Source organism: Hemiscyllium ocellatum, chromosome 19, assembly GCF_020745735.1.
Source record: "Hemiscyllium ocellatum isolate sHemOce1 chromosome 19, sHemOce1.pat.X.cur, whole genome shotgun sequence".
NCBI classification, from domain to species: domain Eukaryota; kingdom Metazoa; phylum Chordata; class Chondrichthyes; order Orectolobiformes; family Hemiscylliidae; genus Hemiscyllium; species Hemiscyllium ocellatum.
Genome location: NC_083419.1, coordinates 12,109,180 through 12,130,561, shown reverse-complemented (window position 1 = coordinate 12,130,561; position 21,382 = coordinate 12,109,180). Strand labels below are relative to the sequence as shown.

General features: G+C 39.3%; 1 protein-coding gene across 8 annotated transcripts in view; it reads right to left on the bottom strand.

Annotated features, from left to right (window-relative positions):
* The window catches only part of rxylt1 (ribitol xylosyltransferase 1), a 45,465-nt gene that overhangs the window by 8,965 nt on the left and 15,118 nt on the right, over positions 1-21,382 (bottom strand). For 4 of the 8 annotated variants that reach the window (XM_060839229.1, XM_060839227.1, XM_060839231.1 and 1 more), the window contains 3 exons: positions 12,615-12,700; positions 11,087-11,401; positions 5,448-5,618 (listed from right to left, as the gene is read on the bottom strand). In XM_060839229.1, coding sequence (XP_060695212.1) covers positions 5,448-5,618; positions 11,087-11,401; positions 12,615-12,700 — 572 coding nt within the window. Of the gene's footprint in view, positions 1-5,447; positions 5,619-11,086; positions 11,402-12,614; positions 12,718-21,382 lie in introns of all 8 variants that reach the window. The other 4 variants (XM_060839226.1, XM_060839233.1, XM_060839228.1 and 1 more) reach the window with 2 other exon arrangements.

Here is a 21,382-nt window from a genome sequence, read left to right as displayed (position 1 = left end):
ACATCAGCTATTGCTTGAACCCCAAAATCACTTCTGAGTTCACAAAATTTACAAAAATAATGAACTAATTTCATTTCCTATCACCTGTAATCCACAAGTACAGTAGAACCTCGATTATCCAAACGAAACGGGAGGGAGTATTTTGTTCAGATAACTGATCGTTCAGATAATCGATCTGATTGTAAATAAGTGATAATTTATGAGTGCCAGCTATCTGAACATTGCTTAGTTATCTGGCAATGCACGCCATAATGCTGTATAACCAATAACTGATCTACTGTGAACAAGGAGCAATGGAGTGCCACTTAGTGAGCACTTCTTGGTTTTCCAGCAATTCGGATAATCTGAAATTCGGATAATTGATGTTTGGTTAATCGAGGTTGTACTGTAATGTTTTCTATACTCAGAGCATTTAAACTTATCAGTTTAAATTTCATTCATGGGAGGTGGGCTAGGCCAGCATTATTTCCCATCCCTAGTTGCTCACAGTAAATAATCAGTGTCGGTCTGGAGTCACATTTAGGCCAGCTCAGGTAAGGATGGCAGTTATCCAAATGTGTTGACATTTGACAATGATTTCATGGTCAGTATTAGACTCTTAATTCTATATTTTTATTGGGTTCAAGTTTTACCATCAGCTATGGTGGGATTCATACCATGGCCCCCAGAACATTACCTGAGTCTCTATGCTAACAGTCAAATACCACTAGGCTACCGCCTCCCTGCATATATTGACTTATGTTATTTGCAGTTGAAAATGTGTTGCTGGTTAAAGCACAGCAGGTTAGGCAGCATCCAAGGAATAGGAAATTCGACGTTTCGGGCATAAGCCCTTCATCAGGAAGGGCTGATGAAGGGCTTATGCCCGAAACGTCGAATTTCCTATTCCTTGGATGCTGCCTAACCTGCTGTGCTTTAACCAGCAACACATTTTCAACTGTGATCTCCAGCATCTGCAGACCTCATTTTTTACCCTTATGTTATTTGCACACTACCACTTTACTTTTACTGTAACTCTAATATATGATTCACTTAAAAGTATTCTCCTCCAGAAGGAATTATTTAGTTACTATTTCACTGTACCCAAATCCTAAATTTTGGGGCTTGCTTTGAATCTGTATGCATAATAAACATTGAATTCTGTGTGTGTGATTGTGACTGGGTCAGGCATAGCCATTTCCAATTGGTCTGAGTTGTTCCCAGTATTGTAGAACAATACAGTGGGAGAGGTGAAGAGACTCAGCCAATGCAAATGGGCAAGGAAACAATGATAAAATTGTACCAAAAATTGAGACAGTCCCTCTTCTACAAGAATCACAAAAATGAAATTTCTTTTATAATAAACACAGACAGTAACTTCAGACTCTGGATCTAGGAACTGAAAAACAGGAGAGTGTTAATCAACCTAGGCGAAAGTGGGTACTGCAGATGCTGGAGATTAGAGGGAAGAAAGTGAGGACTGCAGATGCTGGAGATCAGAGCTGAAAAATGTGTTGCTGGAAAAGCACAGCAGGTCAGGCAGCAACAAAGGAGCAGGAGAATTGACATTTTGGGCATAAGCCCTTCTTCAGGAATTCCAGCAACACATTCTTCAGCTGCTGAAGATTACAGTCAAGATTAGAGTAGTGCTGGAAAAGCACAGCAGGCCAGGCAGCATCCGAGGTGCAGGAAAATCGATGTTTCGGGCAAAAGCTCTTCACCAGGAAAGCCCTTCCTGCTCTGTTAATTAATCTGTCAAGCCTGTTCTATGTGAACATTACTGATCTGCACTTTTATCTTGCCTTTGTTCGATGCCCCTTGGTATACAAAGCTGTTATAAACTTATATCAATCTCTGCCATATCAGTTCCATGAGGGTGGACAGTATCAACTGATTTTAGGACAGCACCAAGATTTATACTTAACAGGTGACCTGCAGCTCAGACTGAATCTTTCCCTGACACTTAGGCTATGCAGGTAAAGAAGGACTTCCTGATTTCACTCCAATATAGTCTGGCTCTCATTTTAAGATTCTGTAGTTTCTTCTGAGGTCCCACATCAAACAATTTCCCTTTACCTACTACAATCTTTACATTGTCTTAGTTATTACAATTAATAATTTTGTAATTTCTCCTTCCCTCTGATCTAACAAAATCATGACTGTTTGAAGTGAGCGCTATTAAGGAAAAATGAATGAAATTTACCATCAAGAACCTTTTTGTTACATCGAAAAATCCTTGTTAAGATATAAAGAAATGTTTCATTAATTCACAGCAGGAGTTAACTCAGAACATTGAGCAGTGTTACCTGCTCCATTCAGATACATATGAAGCAACCATGGTAGTGTTTCTGTTTAATGTCAGAGTGGCAAGGGGAATATTAGGAGGTCAGGGGAAAGAGGAGTAGTGAAGGCACTGTTGGAAGTGGAAGAAATGACTCTTCTCCAGTGGTGAGAAGTCAGCAAATAAGCACATGCGCACAAAAAAGGTAGATTGCCTGGGAATATCAGGAAAAGATTGAATTGAGCTGCATGTTATCTGTAAAGATATAGGAGGCAGCTCAAGGAAGCAGCGGTGAGGACAGAAAATACAGTGAGAACACACGTGCATTTATTGTGGGGATTTTAATATATTTTGTAGACTGCTTAAACCTCCCTATTGTAAAGTATATGAATGCATGTCAAGTACTTTTTAGGAACAAATGTGTCTATTGCTTTTGCTAATTCCCAACTGCTCTTGATAACCATTAGACACCAGCTTTACTGATCATCAATTCGTGATTGGTTTTTGAAACCAGCCTCTGTGCTCCCTTTCCTATCCTACATCATCTCAGAATTACAAAGTTGTGGGGTCAAGTTCCACTCCATAAATATGAATCTAAATACCAATAAAAGTCTCTTTTGGATGGATGACAGATTTCACTGTTACATGTTTTCTGCACTTCAATAAATGTGTCAGAAAAATTGCAGAAAATAAATCTAGGTTTATACTACAACACAATGTAACGGAATGCTATAACATCAGAGGTACTTTCTTTTCAAAGACATATTAAGCAGAGGCCCATCTCAGGTAAGACAATAAGACATGGGAGTGGAAGTAAGACCATTCGGCCCATCGAGTCCACTCCGCCATTCAATCATGGCTGATGGGCATTTCAACTCCACTTACCAGCGTTCTCCCCGTAGCCCTTAATTCCTCGAGACAACAAGAATCTATCAATCTCTGCCTTGAAGACATTTAGCGTCCCAGCCTCCACTGCACTCTGTGGCAATGAATTCTACAGGCCCACCACTCTCTGGCTGAAGAAATGTCTCTGCATTTCTGTTCTGAATTGACCTCCTCTAATTCTAAGGCTGTGTCCACGGGTCCTAGTCTCCTCGCCTCATGGAAACAATTTCCTAGCGTCCACCCTTTCCAAGGTATAAGTGAAAATTCCCACAGTACTATTTTGAAAGATCTGGAGAGATGTCTCTGTTCTCTTGGACAGCATTGATCACTCAACCAACATCATAATTAAACGCTCATTGTCACATTGCTGATTGTACTTAGGATATGCAAATTAGCTGCTGCCTTTCCTGCGTTACAAGTGACCAGAAAAGTACTGCATCAGCAATAAAGTGATCTGGAACATCCTGAGGTCATGAACCTTGTCAAATAAATGCACACCTTTAATCATTCCTCCATGGACAGCCTCAATGTGAAGGCATGTGAAGTGAAGGTTGTGTGTTAACCGCGGCCATTCTTCTGTTGCTTGCCCAATTCAAGCTGTTGATTGATCTACCCTACCCATGCTCCCCCTGTAATATATGACTGGATAAACATACAATCCACTGTTCTCTCTATAATCCAGAATGCTTTCCTTTACATCAACAACTTTCAAATTTAGGTTTGTACAGATTTTTTCAAGGGCTCTTAAAGCAATTTTTTCAGACAGCAAGAGAGAGCAATAAATATGAAAGTGTGCCTGAGGGGGAAGAAAAAAAGACAGGCCTTTTGTAAAAGGTAATGGTAGCAGACAAAATACTGACCTCTAAAGACTTACTTGCAACAATTAGCACCATGGCTGCTTTGGCTTTCAATGTTAAGTTTCACCTTTACTTTGGGCAGGAGAAATGTTGAGGTAGATGGCTGGTTCAGACACTGCAGTGCACTCTATTTGAATTCATGGAGTAAACAAGTGCCATTATAACCTGACCTGCTGAGTATTTCCAGCATATTCTGATTATCTTAATCCTTTATTTGGTTTGGTTCTTACTATTTGGAAAAGCTGTCAGCTTGACTTCCTTAAATCTTAACTACTCCTGAAACAAATTTCTGAATATTAATCTCTCCCTGTAATTTGAATCATTGTAACTTATTCTCCAGATTCAGCTTACCTAGTTGATCTGTGTAATCTGTGTGTACTGCATATGCTGGTTCAGCTAATAAGTTGCAATATTGTAACTTAATTTCATGACTAAATGTCAGACAAACAAGACTGGGTTTGCATAGGTCTGTAAAATATTCCTGCGGATGTCATGTTTGAGTGAGTATTCACTGTTAGAACAAGAGGGAAGGAAATCTGCACATTTTTGGGAATTTTTAAGAAATTGAAATAAAACCAGCTGTGAGCCAGTTACATGGAGAAGTAGGGTGATACTGCCAATAATACATATCTCTTTGTATTGGCTACATGATCTGTTTACTAATTGCGTATGTAATGCACGGACAGGTGATTCTTAATTACATTTAAAGCAATTTAGTTGGCAGCCATTTAAGTGTTAGTGGAGTTACGCTCCTTTTTAATAGTAATTTGTCTAGTCCATCTCATTACTGTCTACATCAGGGAAATGGCCCTCAAATTGCTGCTGTAAATAATTATCCATTTCCTTAAAAGCATTATTAAAACGCTCTTTATGGGCAGCACTTTCGCATTTTGAGTACTAAATAGTATGACGATTTAGATGCAGGAATCCATGATTCCTAATCCATCTGAAAAGGGGTCTTTCAACCAATAAAAGTTTGAAAGATAGGACAGATGTAAAGATGTTTCACTTATGGAAGAATCCCAAGTTAGGAGCCATAAATGTGAGATGGTTATTAACCAGATCTAATAAGAATACCCGGAGATATTTAACTGCTTAGTGGTGTGAATGTGAAATTTGCTACCACATGGAGTGCTTAATGCAAAAAGCATCATAAGGGGAACAGAACCAAGTAGATGAAAGGGAACGAAATAGGTGGACACCAAGACAGGGTTAAATGAAGTAGAGTGGGGGCTAGCACTTGAGGAACATCAAAATTAACGTTGACTTGCTGAGTCAGGAGGCTTGTTTCAATGTCTGTCAATCACCTCTCCAGAAGTTCTGCTGGCAAAAAGGACTGTTTTCTCAATATTACTGAACAGTCCAGAAAAAATAGTTACTTACAGCTTAATAGCTATGTAGTTGCCATTTAAAAGCAGGATGAGTACACAAAGAAAAATACCTACTGTTCTCGAACTGAGATAAGACACATTGTATTGAGTCTTTCCCGTTTCAACACATTCAACAAGATTTCCCTGGAGGAGCCTTTGTAGACAGTTCCAAGGAAGTTGCACAAGTACGGCCTTGAAGAATGCAACATTAAGTTGTTGAGATCCACAATAGGGAAGTTCCTGTAGCTGAAATAAGAAGTACAGTGTAATTATTAGAACTTCCTTCGAACAGATGGATTCTGATTCGCAAAGTTCCTGTTTGCTGTAAATGTCAAATGATAACATTTATGCAACATCTTTAATTTGCTATCTAGCAGTCTGCTTTATTGAGTGCTGGGGTGTTCAACAGCCTTTAAAGGTCAAACTTCAGTCTCAATTAACATTCAAACAACTTTCTTCCTTCCCCATGAGGTGCGTTTTAACCTTTTGTTACTGGTGATTAGACAGTAGCAGCAGTGAGAAGCTACAGTGGAAACCCAAGACAGGTCCCAAATGGAAAACAGTAGAACACTGCTGGAGGTCAGGGACTCATGGCAGCCAGATGTGCTCCAGCTGAGAGGGCTGCAGTACTATTTTGAGTGCTCTTTTGATTATTTGATAAGTGATGAGTTGTGCACACATATGAGCACTGCAGTTAATAGAACACACCTTGAATGATCAAAACTAAGAATAAAGAAGTTTGAGTAGGTGATTGGACAGCGGGCTCAAGATTATAAAAAGGTTCGACAGGATAAACTAGACACATAATCATATAATTTTGAGAGTATGGATTTCAAACTAGTGGTGTATGGGTAATGGTTAGTTTTGTAAAGTGTTTGTAAAAGAAAAAGGTCAAAGAGTCCTTTCTAGTAACAGTGACCTAACCAAGCATGAGGCGGAGAGCAGGTCACTGCAAATCCCTGGAGAGGATTCCAATTAGTGAGTTTCAAGAAGATTTGTAGCTCAGGTTGAGGTTCTGGATGTAGGTTTGCTCGCTGAATTGGAAGGTTCATTTTCAAACATTTCGTCACCATATTAAGTAACATCTTCAGTGAGCCTCTGGATGAAGTTTTGTCTGGAGGCTCACTGAAGATGTTACCTAGAATAGTAACGAAAAGTCTGAAAATGAATCTTCCGCTCAGCGAATCCTACATCCAGGATTCCAATCGAAGATTGTTAATAACGTTGGGCTTATGACAGAGGACCAAACATTAAAAGGCATTAGCTTGCTTTGGGTTTGAATAATCAAGGATTGATTTTAGTTTAGAAAAACTCAGAGATTTAAATCTATTAGGGCAGTTATCAGTAGGATATCTAACTGGAGTCAGAAGCAAAAATAGTTTCTCTAGGCAGTATGGAACAAATGAAAGAGAGCTCAGTTACCTTGGTACAAAGGCGAGCTTGTGGAACTTCCAGACTAGGACTATTTGATTAGAAATGAACAGATTATTAAAAGACTGAGACAGCATAAGCTTTCAGTTTCATGAGTATTTAGATTAGATTAGATTACTTACAGTGTGGAAACAGGCCCTTTGGCCCAACAAGTCCACACTGACCCCTGAAGCGCAACCCACCCAGACCCATTCCCCTACATTTAACCCTTTACCTACAGGTAATTTAGCCTGGCCAATTCACCTAACCTGCACATTTTTGGATTGTGGGAGGAAACCGGAGCACCCAGAGGAAACCCATGCAGACATGGAGAGAATGTGCAAACACAGAGAGTCGCCTGAGACAGGAATTGTGAGGCAGCAGTGCTAGCCACTGTGCCAATCATAGTTCAGAGGACAGAGCTGCAGAGAAGCAGTTAAATCAAACTTAAAGATTTCTTTGGATAATTTCTTTGGATTTGATATGCTATAAAGTGATGGTGTTGGGGAATAGAGTCATAGTGTTGTCCAGCATGCAAACAGACCCTCAGTCCAATTCATCCATGCTGACCAGATATCCTAAGTTAATCTAGTTCTGTTTGACAGCACTTGGCCCATATCCCTAACAATTCATATACCCATCCAGATACTTTTTTAAATATTGCAATTGTACCAGCCTTCACCACTTCCTCTGGCAGCTCATCCTATACATGCACTCCCCTCTATATGAAAAAGTTGCCCCTTAGGTCCCTTTTATATTTTTCCCCTCTCACCCTAAACCTATGCCCTCTAGTTCTGGACTCTCCCACTCAAGGGAAAATACCTTGGCTATTCACCCTATCCATGCCCCTCATGATTTTATAAACTGCATAAAAGTCATCCCTCAGCCTCTGACACTCCAGGGAAAATAGTCTCAGATGATTCAGCATCTCCCTATAGCTCAAGTCTTCCAGTGTTGGCTACATCCTTGTAAATCTTTTCTGCACTCGTTCAAATTTGACAACATTTTTCCTGTAGCAGGGAGTCCAGAATTGAATGTAGTATTCCAAAAGTGACCTGACCAATGTCCTGTACAACTGGAATATGATATCCCAACTGCTAAACTCAATGCACTGACCAACAAAGGCAAGTTTACCATACACCTCCTTAATAATCTGTGTAAACTCAACACTTAACAAATCCCTCTCCATCCAACCTTAACACTATGGCAGTCCAAGTCCATGTTTGGAAAATTAAAATTGCCTGCCATTACAACCCTATCATTCTTTCAAATAGTTGAGATTTTCTTAGAAATTTGCTTCTCAACTGGGTGGGTGGGGGGTCCACAGGACAATCCCAATAAGGTGATCACCTCTTTCTTATTTCTCAGTTCCACCCAAATAACTTCACTGGATATGCTCCCAGGAATATCCTCCTTAATTACAGCCGTGATGTTATCCCGAACCAAGAGTGCCACTTCCTCCTCCTCTCTTGACCCTGTTTCTATCCTTCCAGTAGCATCTATACCCTGGAACATTATGCTGCCAGTCCTGCCCTTCCCTGAGCCACGTTTCTGTAATAGCTATGATATCCCAATCCCATGTTCCCAACCACGCCTTGAGTTCATCTGCCTTACCTGTCAGGCCTCTTGCACTGAAATAAATGCAGTTTAAATCATCAGTCTGACATCGTTCTCTGCTTTGCTCTTGCCCGCCTTGATAAATTCTTGATCTCGCAAGGAATTAAGGGCTACAGGGAGAGTGCGGGTAAGTGGAGTTGAAATGCCTATCAACCCTGATTAAATGGCGGAGTGGACTCGATGGCCTTACTTCCACTCCTATGTCTTATGGACTATTTGATGTGATCCTCTTCCCAACTGTATCAACCTCAGACTTATCTCTTTTCTCACCATCTCTTTGGGATGAATTTCTTTTTGCTGTGTGTTTTAAGATCTTTCAAACTGTGTGCTTTATTTGTATTGCTTGGTTTGTTTTATTTTATCTTCTCCCCTTATGTAATGAACATCTATTTTACTGTTAAAAATTATCTGCGGCCTTGTGTGCCAATGTTTCAGTGAATGCCCACCACATTAAATTGAAACAAAATCATGTTATATTTCTATCTGGGATTTTTACTTGATCAGTACTGATATAAACTGGGATTATATCAGGCCATAAATATAAAGTAGTCACAAATAAGTACAATAGAGAGTTCAACAAAAACTTTTTCATCCAGAGAGTGGCGAGAATGTGGAATCCATTATCAGAAGAACAATTTAGGTAAATAGTATCACTACCACAAAGGATCAGTTGGACCAAATGGTTTGGTTCTGTGCTGGAATACTTTGTAATGCAAAGTTGAAAACCATTTGAAAAACTAGCTATATTTTCTTAAGTACCATTTGTGGCTGTTTTTTTCTAAGCAATGGGATTTCTTCTAAAGGTCAACTATCAAGTAGAGTGGAATGTGAGAGGTAAAGCATTTTATATGTACATGATTCAATGTGCCCATCATTTGGGGTTTTTTTTAAAGCTTGATGAAGAACAACTTAACTAGAACTGACATGAAAATGAAGTTCACAAGTATATGGAACGCACAGCATTCTGAGAAGACACTTCGGAAGGAGTCCTATATATTTAACAATTTACTACATCTTCAAAGCTCCTCTGCGGACATGCGATGTAATGAGCAAAATCATGGTCATCAGCTGTGAGTATTCCATCAGTTCAAGGTTAACTATAGGATACTGCACCAATGATCATGACTGAAAGGACATCAGAAATGCACTGTTAATCGGTGTGCTTATTTCGTTCTTTTTCAGTCACTGTGCAGGCTGAAACTGAAATGGTTCATTAATGTGGCAAGTTTGACAGGAAGTCAGTTACCCTGTTTCACACATTCATTATTGTATCATCAAAAACTGAAACAACAAGTGGTAAAGTTAATTAAGTGGCTCTCTTTCTGTAAAATTGATGAAAATAAATGCAGTTTTGCAGCTTAGTACAACTTCAGCATTTAAATATTTGGAAAGAGCAGCTTCAGAGAATCTGCATCTGGTCAAATTGTATCTAAGAGAGTAAAGGGGGAAGATTGACAGTTGGTCTCCTTCAAAAATAACGTAACTTTGGCCTGGTTTTTTTTGTATTCTGTAGAATCACCACAGAAATAAGACATTTCTAAAAAGTATTCATGCAAATACCTGAGTACTTTACAAAAAGAAGAGTGGACACTGAGCAGGATCAGGATGATCGGGAGCAGGTGATGGCACAAAGCTGATGGCTGGTGATAAGCATGTTTTTGAAAACAGAAACAAGTAGTGGGGGCCTCAAAAAGTAGCAAATAAGAAAACTTGAATTGTTGAGGAAGGTCGATCTTCTATTGGGCAAGGAGGGGGCAACACAGAATAAATTTGAAGCATGAAACAAACTCATGCTGGCAGATATGACAAACGTATAATATTGATCTTTGTAATAAGAAGCACCGTCTCCTCCAACTCAAATTCTTGGAAGACAATGAAAGATTTAAGGTGAGAGGAGAGAGAGAGAGAAAGAAAGAGAAAGTGACACACACAGATTTCAGGACAGAATTTCATAGCTTCAAAGCTGATGATGGTGCAGTCATCAATGCAGAAGCAATTATAAGCAGGGATGCTGAAAAGGCCAGATCTGATGAAGTGGAGAGATCTCTGTTACAGGAATGGAACAAGTAAAAGAGATTTAGTGGAATTTGAAAACAAGGATGAGTATTTTAGATTGAGGAGTTTCTAGACCAGGAATCAATAGATATCAACAAATATAAGCATGGCTGCGACACAACACCTGATATAAGCAGCAGAGCTCTGGATGAGTTCAAGGTTATGGAGGCCAGTGTACTGAAATAGTCAAATCAAGAGGTTACAAAAACACATATGAGGGTTTCAGATAAGCCTAGGCTGGCTGACTTGGGCAACATCATGGAGGTGGAAGCAGATAGTTTTGGTGATGGTTATGAACATGATTAGAAGCTATAGCGAAGTCAGATAAGACACCAAAGGTGAAACAGTCTGGTTCAGGGATGGACTCATTGGCTAGAGAATGGAGTTTGTGATGACAACCAAAGCTGATAGCTTTAATCTTCCTAATATTTAACTGGATGAAATGAGCAACAGTGAACAATTTGAGAGGTAGCACTGAGTCAAAGTATATGTGAAATCTGAAGCAATCTTTTTCCAAATTGTGTCGCTAACTCTAGCACATAAGTAAAACAAAGCTTACAAAATGATAAAGAAATATAAAGCAGGCCCACTCAGGAACTGAGCAACATATCATAAGCTAAAAATGTACTTACGTTGCCACTCCCAGTGGCCACTGATAAACATCCTCCTCATTTACCCAAGGGCTGTCATACACCAGAAAAATCAAATCAATAAATCCTCCGTGTTTTTTGAGGTAGGGTTCAATCCAGCCATTTTCACACTGCTCATTGCCAAGGAGAACTACAGCGACATGTTGAAGTTTGTGTGTCTGGAGGAGTGTCTGTACATAATGCAGCCACTGGGTGGCAAACTTGATCTTTCCTTCTTCCCTCCCATTTAGCACAAGCACCACATTCTCAGTATCTAGTGGGATATTTCCAGGGACTGCTGAAGGACCAGTGTAGAAACTGAAGAAAAATAAAGTAAAAAGAAACAAAAATAAAATTAAATAGGCAAAACAGCATATACCTTCCTATTGTACTGTTGAAAAATGCTTACAGCAAGAGATCAATTTAACAATTAGGAAAAGTATTCACATTTCATTATCAATCTGGGGCAATGTACTGTTCAACAAATTATGGAATCATTAAGCACTGAGGAAAAATCGATTAAAGAGTTCGCTAAATAATCCTTCCCTGCTCTATCTCATAACCCTGTTGTAACTTGCCTATTCCTGGGTAGTAATTCCCTTTTAAAAGTTGCTATTGGATTTATTTCTGTTACCTCTTAAATCATAACTCCCTGGGCTAATAAAAAAACTCTTCATCTCCTCTTGGGTTCTTTTGTGGCCGATTTTAATCCATATCCTCTATTACCAGCCCTACTATTACAGGAAAAACGTTCTCTGCAAAACACCACATAATCTTGAACACCACTACCATATCCCCCCATATCATTCCCTTCCCCAAGGAGGATTCAAGTAATAATTTAACTAACTTGTGACAAGAACTAAATTATTTTTATTATTATAAAGTATGTTAGGTACAAAAATATATATCTACTTCCCCAAGAATATGCTAAATTCTGAAACGTCATCCTGTAACTCCAAACCCATTTAGCATTTCACCACAGTGTTAACAATGCTTAAAATAATTCTCAGTTACATGGATGGAGTGAAAGATAGTTAGGAATTTAAAGAACATTAAGCAAGGTGGAAAGAGAGAAGTAGTTTAACATAACACACTTTCAAACAATACAATCTAGATTTTTGACCAAAAATGTAAGTATCTTTCCTGCTACTGACAGCAAGATAACTTATAATTCCCTGAATTAGCTCTAAATCTCTTTTTGACAACAGGAATTAGATTTATTGTTCAAAGTTCCCTGGCAGTATTACATTTTATTACAGATTTTTAATATCTGAATACAGGTCCACTGCCTATCTCCTTCCTGCCTTCTATTCACTACCCATAAACTAAAACCATTGCGTGTTATTGAATAAGTCATCACTACAAAGCACAAATGTGATGTAAAATTAATAACTTTTGGTATGGCATAGATTAAGGCATTAGGAAAGACAATATAGAAAGTTAGTTCCTAACTATAGCTTCAAATTTGCTTTGGGTAAAACTCACTCCATTATGCAGAATAAGATCCAGTTCATGTGATAGTAAAGTTTACCTAAAATGTAAATTTCCAGCCTTCAGTTGCCCTTCTCTCCAGTGAGCTGTCACATCATTTGGTGTAAGCTGGCCCCCAAGTATATGCTGCCAGAGATAAAGCCCTATTTTAATGAGGAAGAGTTTAGAGCCGTAGAACTGAAAGCCAGGTATTATGCAACAGTGTCAGCACCAGGCATATAAACCATTGACTTCAGAAAGACGTTCTTAAATGACATTATTTTTCTACAGATACAAAAGTGATGTATAAATATTGGCAAATTCTTAAAATAGGACTGAACCTTATTCCAATCCTCTATGGTGCAAACTCTTAAGTATAAGAAGAAACTTCAACAGGTAACTATTCTTTAAGTCAGTATGTTGATAATTTTGAATAGTGATGGCATCAGATTAATCCCTTCTCGCCAAAAACAAGCATTTTAATCAGAACCCAGGTAACCATACATGTGTCATTTAAATGTACCGTGTAACTCAGAATCCTTCAAAATATGATTTGTTTTCTTGGCAATTCTTTTGTATTCAGAGGTGCACTGTACTGCTTGGGTTTATCCTGTCGATACTGGATAGTTCCAGATTCCTTGCCAAGGCAATCTTTTGTCAGCTTTGTGAAGATTTCAGTAGCATTGAACAGCGTCATCATCATAATCCAACTGTACCTTCATTTGACATTCCTCTGCCTGTACTTGCAGTTAGGTTTGTTGTGAGTGCTCAAGAGTTTGACTCATTTTTATCTCACTAAGCCAGGGCTGAACTAGAATCCTTGCAGTGTGGATACAAGCCATTTGGCCCAACAAGTCCACAGTGACCTTCCGAACAGTAACCCAAACCCCTACCTTATTACTCTACATTTCACCTGCCTAATCCACCAAACCTATACATCCCTGAGCAATTGAACACCATGAGCAATTTTTGCATAGGCATTCACCTAACCTGCACATCTTTGGACTGTAGGAGGAAACTGGAACACCCAGAGGAAACCCAGGCAGACACGAGGAGAATGTGCAAACTCCACACAGACAGTTGTCCGAGGCTGGAATCGAACCCAGGTCCCTGACACTGTGAGGCAGCTGTGCTAACCACTGAGCCACAGTGCCGTCCATTTTAATTTTTTTTAGTAGTATCCCCAATACCATTCCAACTGAGGTGCACTCCTGGTTAGACCCCACTTGAAATGCTGTGAGAACCTCAGGCAGGATATGCTGGTCTTGGAAAAGTACAATTTAAGTTTAAAAGAATGATATTTATTCTTCAGGGTTCATGTTATGAGAAGAGGCTTTGAAAATTAGGTCTGATTTCTCTAGAATTTAGAATGTTAAGTGGCAAACTGATTGAAGTCTTCAAGATATTAACAGGAAAAGACGGTAGGTAAAGACAAATTATGATCACTGGTTGGAGAATCTAGAACTTGGGGGCATAGTCTAAAAATTATGGCCATTCAGGAGAGATGTTAAGAAACACTTTTACACAAAAAAGGAGGCAGAAATTTGAAACTCTCTTCTACAAACAGCAGTTGATGCTAGATCAGATGTTAATTTTAAAGTTGAGATAGACTTTTGTAAAGCAAAGACATTAGGGGACATATGCCAAAGTCAGGTATATGAAGTTAGGCCACAGATCAGCAATAATCTTACTGAGTGATGGAATAGGCTTAAGGGGCTGAATGGCCTACTCCTGGTCATATTAGTTAACATAACATGGATTAAGAATTTGACTAAGGACTTTTTGGTAAGCACACCTCAGCAACTCACAAGATGAGCTTGTAGCGGCCATTGGGGAGCATGAGATGTATTTTCAAACAGACAGAGGAGGGCAGAATATTTATAATTCTAAACAGTCCCACAGGCTGGTAATATACTGAATGAGGTTGGAGGCTTCCCATATCTCTGCTTTGTGTCACATAATCAGCAAAGGCTTGAATCAGAGGAAGGAGAGGTGAGACAACCTGGAGTGCAAATTCAATTTCCCCACCAAACATCCTGTCCCTCGTACACTGTTAGGAAAGGAATTCCAGGATTCTGATTCAGCAACAGTGAAGAGATGGAGATATAGTTCCAAGTCAGAACAGCATCGGCTTGAGAGGAACTTTAGCAGTGCTTCTATACATCTACTGCCCTTGTACTTCCAGGTAGTAGGTGGCAAAAGGGTATGGATTAAAAGGGTTGAAGAGTTTGAAAGTCTTGGTGAGTTGATGCAGTTCATTTCAAAGGTAGTACACAGTACTGCCACTGTAATGGAGGAAGTGAATGTTGAAGGTGATGGATGGGATACAAACAGGCTGTTTTCCCTAAATGGTATTAAGTTTCTATGAGCCATGCCCATCTAACCAAGTGGAGAGTGTTTCATCACGTTCCTGACTTTTAGCTTGTAGATGATAGACAGGCTGTGGTGGCTGTGGGTGAATAATCTATTGCATAATTCACAGCCTCTGACAGCCACAGCACTTAGATGGCTTGTCCAGTTCTGAAAGATCACTGGACCCCAGTGCTCTGCTTTCTCTCCACAGACGTTTTTAGATTAGATTACTTACAGTGTGGAAACAGGCCCTTCGGCCCAACAAGTCCACACCGACCCGCCGAAGCACAACCAACCCATACCCCTACATATACCCCTTACCTAACACTACGGGCAATTTTTAGCATGGCCAATTCACCTGACCCGCACATCTTTGGACTGTGGGAGGAAACCGGAGCACCCGGAGGAAACCCATGCAGACACGGGGAGAACGTGCAAACTCCACACAGTCAGTCGCCTGAGGCGGGAATTGAACCCAGGTCCCTGGCGCTGTGAGGCAGCAGTGCTAACCACTGTGCCACCGTGCCGCCCTAACCTGCTCAGTTTTTCCAGCAATTTCTGGCTTTGTTTCTGACTTCCAGCATCCGCAGTTCTTTTTTTTAGTCCAGTTAAGTTTCCGATCAATGGTATGTTGACATATAAATAAAGGCAGGATTTAAGATGAAATATAGAACATTTAGAATAAAAAAGGGCTTTCCATTGCCATTCTTGCAATATATTTGCAGATGTAGGCGTGTACTGTACCTTTAAGAGAGAGTGGAAGCTGGCACGAACCTAGAGAGGCACAGAGTGTGCTGAAAAATTTTAAATGGTAAATTTGGTTGTGAAACAAATAGCTGGAGCTGTGTTGCTATGATACATAACAAATTCAAATTTGGCCAATCAATTTAAATGATGCCCCAAGATACCAAAACCCAATCGAATTTGAATTTCAATGTTTTGATGATATCAAACCAATGAGACTGTCCAATGTTTTGGGCTATATAAAATTAGGTATTGTGAACAGTTAGCTAAAGTGGCAAAGAGCACCAACAAAGATATGGCCTGCAGAGCCTCTCTCTGAAAGATCTCTTTTCATATAAAATTTGTGAAGCAGAACACCGAAGAAAAGACCAGGGAATTACAGATGAAGATCCCAGGGAAGTACAGACGAAGATATCAAGGGAACAGCGACAACTGGCTGGTTTTGAAATTTGATTGCTATTTATAAAGTTTCTCGGGGGAGGGGGGGTTTATCAGATCAATATATTGTTGTGGAGTGGGAGGTAGATAAATTGATCATACGAAGGAGGATTACCGTGTAGATAGTTGCTGTTTAATGTTATTGTGTTTCTCGGAGTTAAAGAATAAGTTGTTAAATTATTTTCTTTGCATAGAGGGATTTTTGTAGTTCTTTGTCACTCATATTTTACCAGATTATAAGGCGAAGTGAGCTTTTCTGTGGGTCTGGTTCAAATTAGCAGAAGGGTTTACCCAGTGTTGTAACAGTTTAGGGGCTCACGTCTGTGATTTGAACAGGTTTAGACGGATCCAGTCTGAGATTTGGATAGATTTGGGGTGTGAAAATAACGTCCAGCAGATTTAAACACTTGCCGGTTAGTGTCCTAGATCTTTAATTTTGGTTACTTGTGGTTGGTTAAATTAAAAGTCAGAGAAATGGCTCTTAAAATTACTAAAGAGGTTCTGGGGTTTGAAGATGATTCCCAAAATTGCCAAGAAAGTTTAGAAAGAAAAGACCATACTCTTAGAATTAGCAAAGAGGTTAGAATTGGGTTTAACCAAGGACAAAAGTAAAGCTTAAATTGTAAGGGAATTACTCAAACACTTAGGTGTGTCAGAGAACTAGACAAGTTCAGTAGAGTTAGAAAAATTTACATTACAATTGAGGAAAATGGAGTTAGAAGATAAATAAAGAGAGAGAGAGAGGAAAGACAGAGGGATAGACAAAGGGAAAGAGAGAGAGGAGAGAGAGAGGAAAAAGAAAAAGAGAAAAGGTTCTTAGCTAAGCAAAGACACAGAAAAGAGAGAGGAAAAAGAACAAGACCGTTCTCAACTGAGCAAAGAGAGAGAAGAAAGGTAGAGAGAAAAAGAGAGCGAATTTGAACTTGAGAAGTTGCGACTTAATCAACAAAGTCAAGTTAACAGGATGGAGATTAAAAGAGAAGGTAGTGATCTTTACAAATATATCAAAACTCTGCCACATTTTGAAGAGAGATGTCAAAACCTTCTTTATTTCATTTGAAAGATTGACTCGGCAGGTGGAGTGGTCAGAGGACTTGTGGGTAATGCTAGTTCAGACTAAACTAGTAGGCAGAGCTAGTGAGGTATTTGCAGAGCTGTCAGATGGGGGTTCAGGAGATTATGAAGAGGTCAAACAGACTATTTTAAGTGCTTATGAATGGGTACCAGAAGCATACAGATAGCAGTTAAAAAACATAAAGAAGGGACCAGGTCAGACCTGTGTTGAGTTTGAAAGAATTAAACATAGTAATTTTGATAGATGGGTGAGGGCCTTAAAAATAGATAAGACCTATGAGACTCTAAAAGAGATTAATCTGCTAGAGGAGTTTAAAAACTTACTTCCAGAGATGATTAAGAATTCATGTGGATCAACAGAAAGTTCAGGAAGTGAGAAGAGCAGCAGAGTTAGCAGATGAATACACGTTGGTGCATAAGACAAGCTTCTGGCAAAAATTTCATCCTGTGAGGGATAGAAGATGGGACAAGGGGAGATCCTACACTATGAAACAAAGAGTCGAGAAAACTGATGAGTGTTTATCACAGGTTAAAAAAGAAGCCCGATTGGGTGGAAAGGAGGTGAAAGCCCTCACGGGTTTCCAATTTGGTAAAGTCACACATAAAGTCACAGTGCTGGTCGTTAAAGAAAGGCACTGTGGAAAAGAGATGGTAAAAGAAGCTAAGCCAGTGGCATTAGTGAAAGGAAACCCCAAGAAATGTCAAGGAGTTGCAGAAGAGTGCACAGCTTCGGCAGGGGCTGGGTATGGAGTTAGTGCCTGATCTCTAAAAAGAATTCACCTCAGTGGGTAAAATTTACTCAGAAAGAACAGGGAGAGAAGGACAAAAAGTTATAATTTTGAGAGATAAAGTATCCAACCAGTCTCTAATAGTAAAAGATGAACAAATTTTCACTCTTTCTAACCTGTTACCTGAGAGATTGTTAATTTGTGGGATAAATTGACAGAAATTTAGCATTCCCCGATGTAAGATCAGGTTGGAGTGCCAACTCAGGACTGGGAAGTAACAGTGGGAGTGATTGACAGAGTATCAGTTCCAGGAATCCTGTTTGTTCTTGGGAATAATTTAGCAGGGTCCAAGGTGGGAGTGACACCTTGTGTTGTGGAAAGGCCCAAGGAAGACCCCAAAACTGAGAAGTTAAAAAGAAAAGTATCCTGGTATTTCCCCAGACTGTGTAGCAACAAGATCCCACTATGATAAGTCACAGCATGAAGCAAAAACTAAAGAGAAAGATGAAGCAGTTGAGGTTCAGTTAGCGAACACCCTGTTTGACGTAATGATGCAGGAAAAACCTGAACAGGCAGAGGGTCAGGCAGAAGTATTCAGTCCTGAAAGGTTAATGGACTTGCAATAGAAAGCAGAGACAATAAAAGATATACGCGTTGTTGCTTATTCCGAAAAAAGAGGCAGAGGATATTCCTGAGGATTATTATCTGAAAGCACTGGAGAAACAGATGTTCGTTACTGCCCCATGGAGTGAGAAATCAAATTCAGATGTTGTGGAATTTGATATGCCTCAAAATATGTTAAACAATGAGGACGTCCTTGAGGGGTAGAACAGGTTAGTAAACTATCTGTCTCAGGAGCAAAGAACACAGTGGAAAGGTTTTACAGCAGTATGGAGGCATATGTAGGAATAAGATAGGGAGGACTGTTATTATGCATGAGGTAGACATAGGGAATACTGTTCTGATAAAACAACACCCCTATTGACTTAATCCTTTCAAAACCAGACAGGTCCAGAATGAAGTGGAGGCCATGCTCAATGAACATATCATTGAACCGAGTCCGAGTGAGTGGAGTTCGCTGATTGTCTTAGTTCCCAAACTTATTGGGACTCAACAATTTTGCGTGGATTATCGGAAGGTCAACTTTGTAACGAAATCAGACTCATACCCAATACCGAGATTGGAGGACTGTATTGATAAAGTTGGACAAGCCTGTTACATCACAAAGTTGGACTTACTGTGTGGTTATTGGTAGGTACCTTTATCGGAGAAGGCAAAAGAAACTTCTGCATTTGTGACCCCAAATAGGCTGCATCAATTCAAAGTGATGCTCTTTGGAATGAAGAATGCACCCACCACTTTCCAACAGCTCATGAACAGACTTGTGGTGGGATTAGCAAACTGTGCAGTCTATTTGGACGATGTAGTGAGCTTTAGTGAGTCCTGTGAAGATCACATGGTACAGTTAGTAGAGCTCTTTTGACTGATTAAGAGAAGCAAAACTGCTAATGAAGCTAAATAAAATTGAATTCGCAAAAATAGAGGTGACATTCTTGGGACATAACATGGGTCATGGAAGGTTAACCCCAAGGAATGCAAAGATGAAGGGCATTGAGGAATTTGCACAACCAACCTCGAAGGAAGAAGTACTTCGAGTTTTGGGACTAAATGGATTCTGTCAGAAGTTTGTAGTTTGTTCCAAATATCAGCAGCGTAATGGCACCATTAACAGATCTGCTGAAGAAGAACACAAAATTTCAACGGACAGAACAATGCCAGAAGGCATGTGACAATTGAAAAACAATATTAACCACTGCACCAGTTTTAGCTTAATCAAATGTTCCGAAACCTTTCAAAATTGCCATTGATGCTAGTGACATAGGAGTTGGAGCTGTACTGCCACAGGAAAATGATGATGGAATTGAACTGCCAGTTGGTTATTTTTCAAAGAAATTCAACACCCACCAGAGGAAAAAAAAGATAATTGCGTTTGGTACTGGCCTTACAACATTTTCATGGTTATGTCACAAACAATGTGTTGGAGATGGTTGTGTACCCATATCACAATCCTTTTACATTCTTGGAATGTTTTAAAGACAAGAATATGAGACTATTTCCTTGGAGTCTTATGTTACACACTTTTAAGTTACAAATCATACATGTTGTGGATTGTAAGAATGTATTAGCAGATGCGTTATTGTGGATTTAACTGATCAAGTATAGATGAGATTAGCAACTTTTCAAAGTTTTATATACATATACATGGGAGGAAGTTAATATGAACTTAAGAGTAAAGTCATATGTATGTCATGGTAATGTGCTTAAGGAATAGAGGAAAAAAAAGCCATATTTTCATTATGATAGTTCATTTCTTTCCTTAAGGGGGGGGAAGGGGAAGATGTTATGAAGGTGTAGGTGTGTACTGTACCTTTAAGAGAGAGTGGAAGCTGACACGGACCTAGAGAGACACAGAGTGTGCTGAAAAATGTAAAAACATGTAACATTTTGTTACGAAACAAATACCTGGAGCTGTGTTGCTATGGTATATAACAAATTTGAATTTGGCCAATCAATTTAAATTATGCCCCAAGATACTAAAATCAAACTGAACTTGAATTTCAATGTTTTGATGACATCAAACCACTGAGACTGTCCAATGCTTTGTGGTATATAAAATTGGGTATGTTGAACAGTTAGCTAAAGCAGCAAAGAGCATCAACAAAGATAAGGCCTGCAGAGCTTGTCTCTGAAAGGTATCTTTTCATATAAAATTTATGAAGCAGAAAACCAAAGAAAAGACCCTGGGAAGTACAGACAAAGATACCAAGGGAACAGCAACAATTGGCTGGTTTTGAAATTTGATGTTTTTTTTTGTAAAGTTTATCGGGGTGTTTTATTGGATCAATATATTGTTGTCGAGTGGAAGGTAGATAAATTGATCAGACAAAGGACGATTACCATGTAGACAGTCGTTGTTTAATGTTCTTGTATTCCTGGAGTTAAAGAATAAATTGTTAAATTTATTTCTTTGCATAGAGGGATTTTTGTAGTTCTTTGTCACTCATACTTTAACAGATTATAAGGCGAGGTGAGCTTTTCTGTGGGTCTGGTTCAAATTAGCAGAAGGGTTTACCCCGTGTCGTAACATGGGACAGATTAAAACTGTAAGCAGCAGGTAGAAAGTCAACACCAAGCTAAACCAGATTATTCTGGTACTTACTTATGGACAAGTGGCCACATAAAGGCTTGGGCTCAGAAATACATGCAAATGTGCCTAAATTGTTGACATCACTAAATTTAGAATGATAGGCAATAGGATCAGAAATGGCTCATAACTCAGAATATGTCACAGGATGAACAGAAGAGTGCAGTATTGCACGTACATTTCAAAATACTCCATGTTCTGACGTGTACAGATTGAGACTGTGAACATCTTGAATGAGATTATTTAACCTGCCTCAAGCATTGCCTTTGTGCAGGAACCATCTGTCAC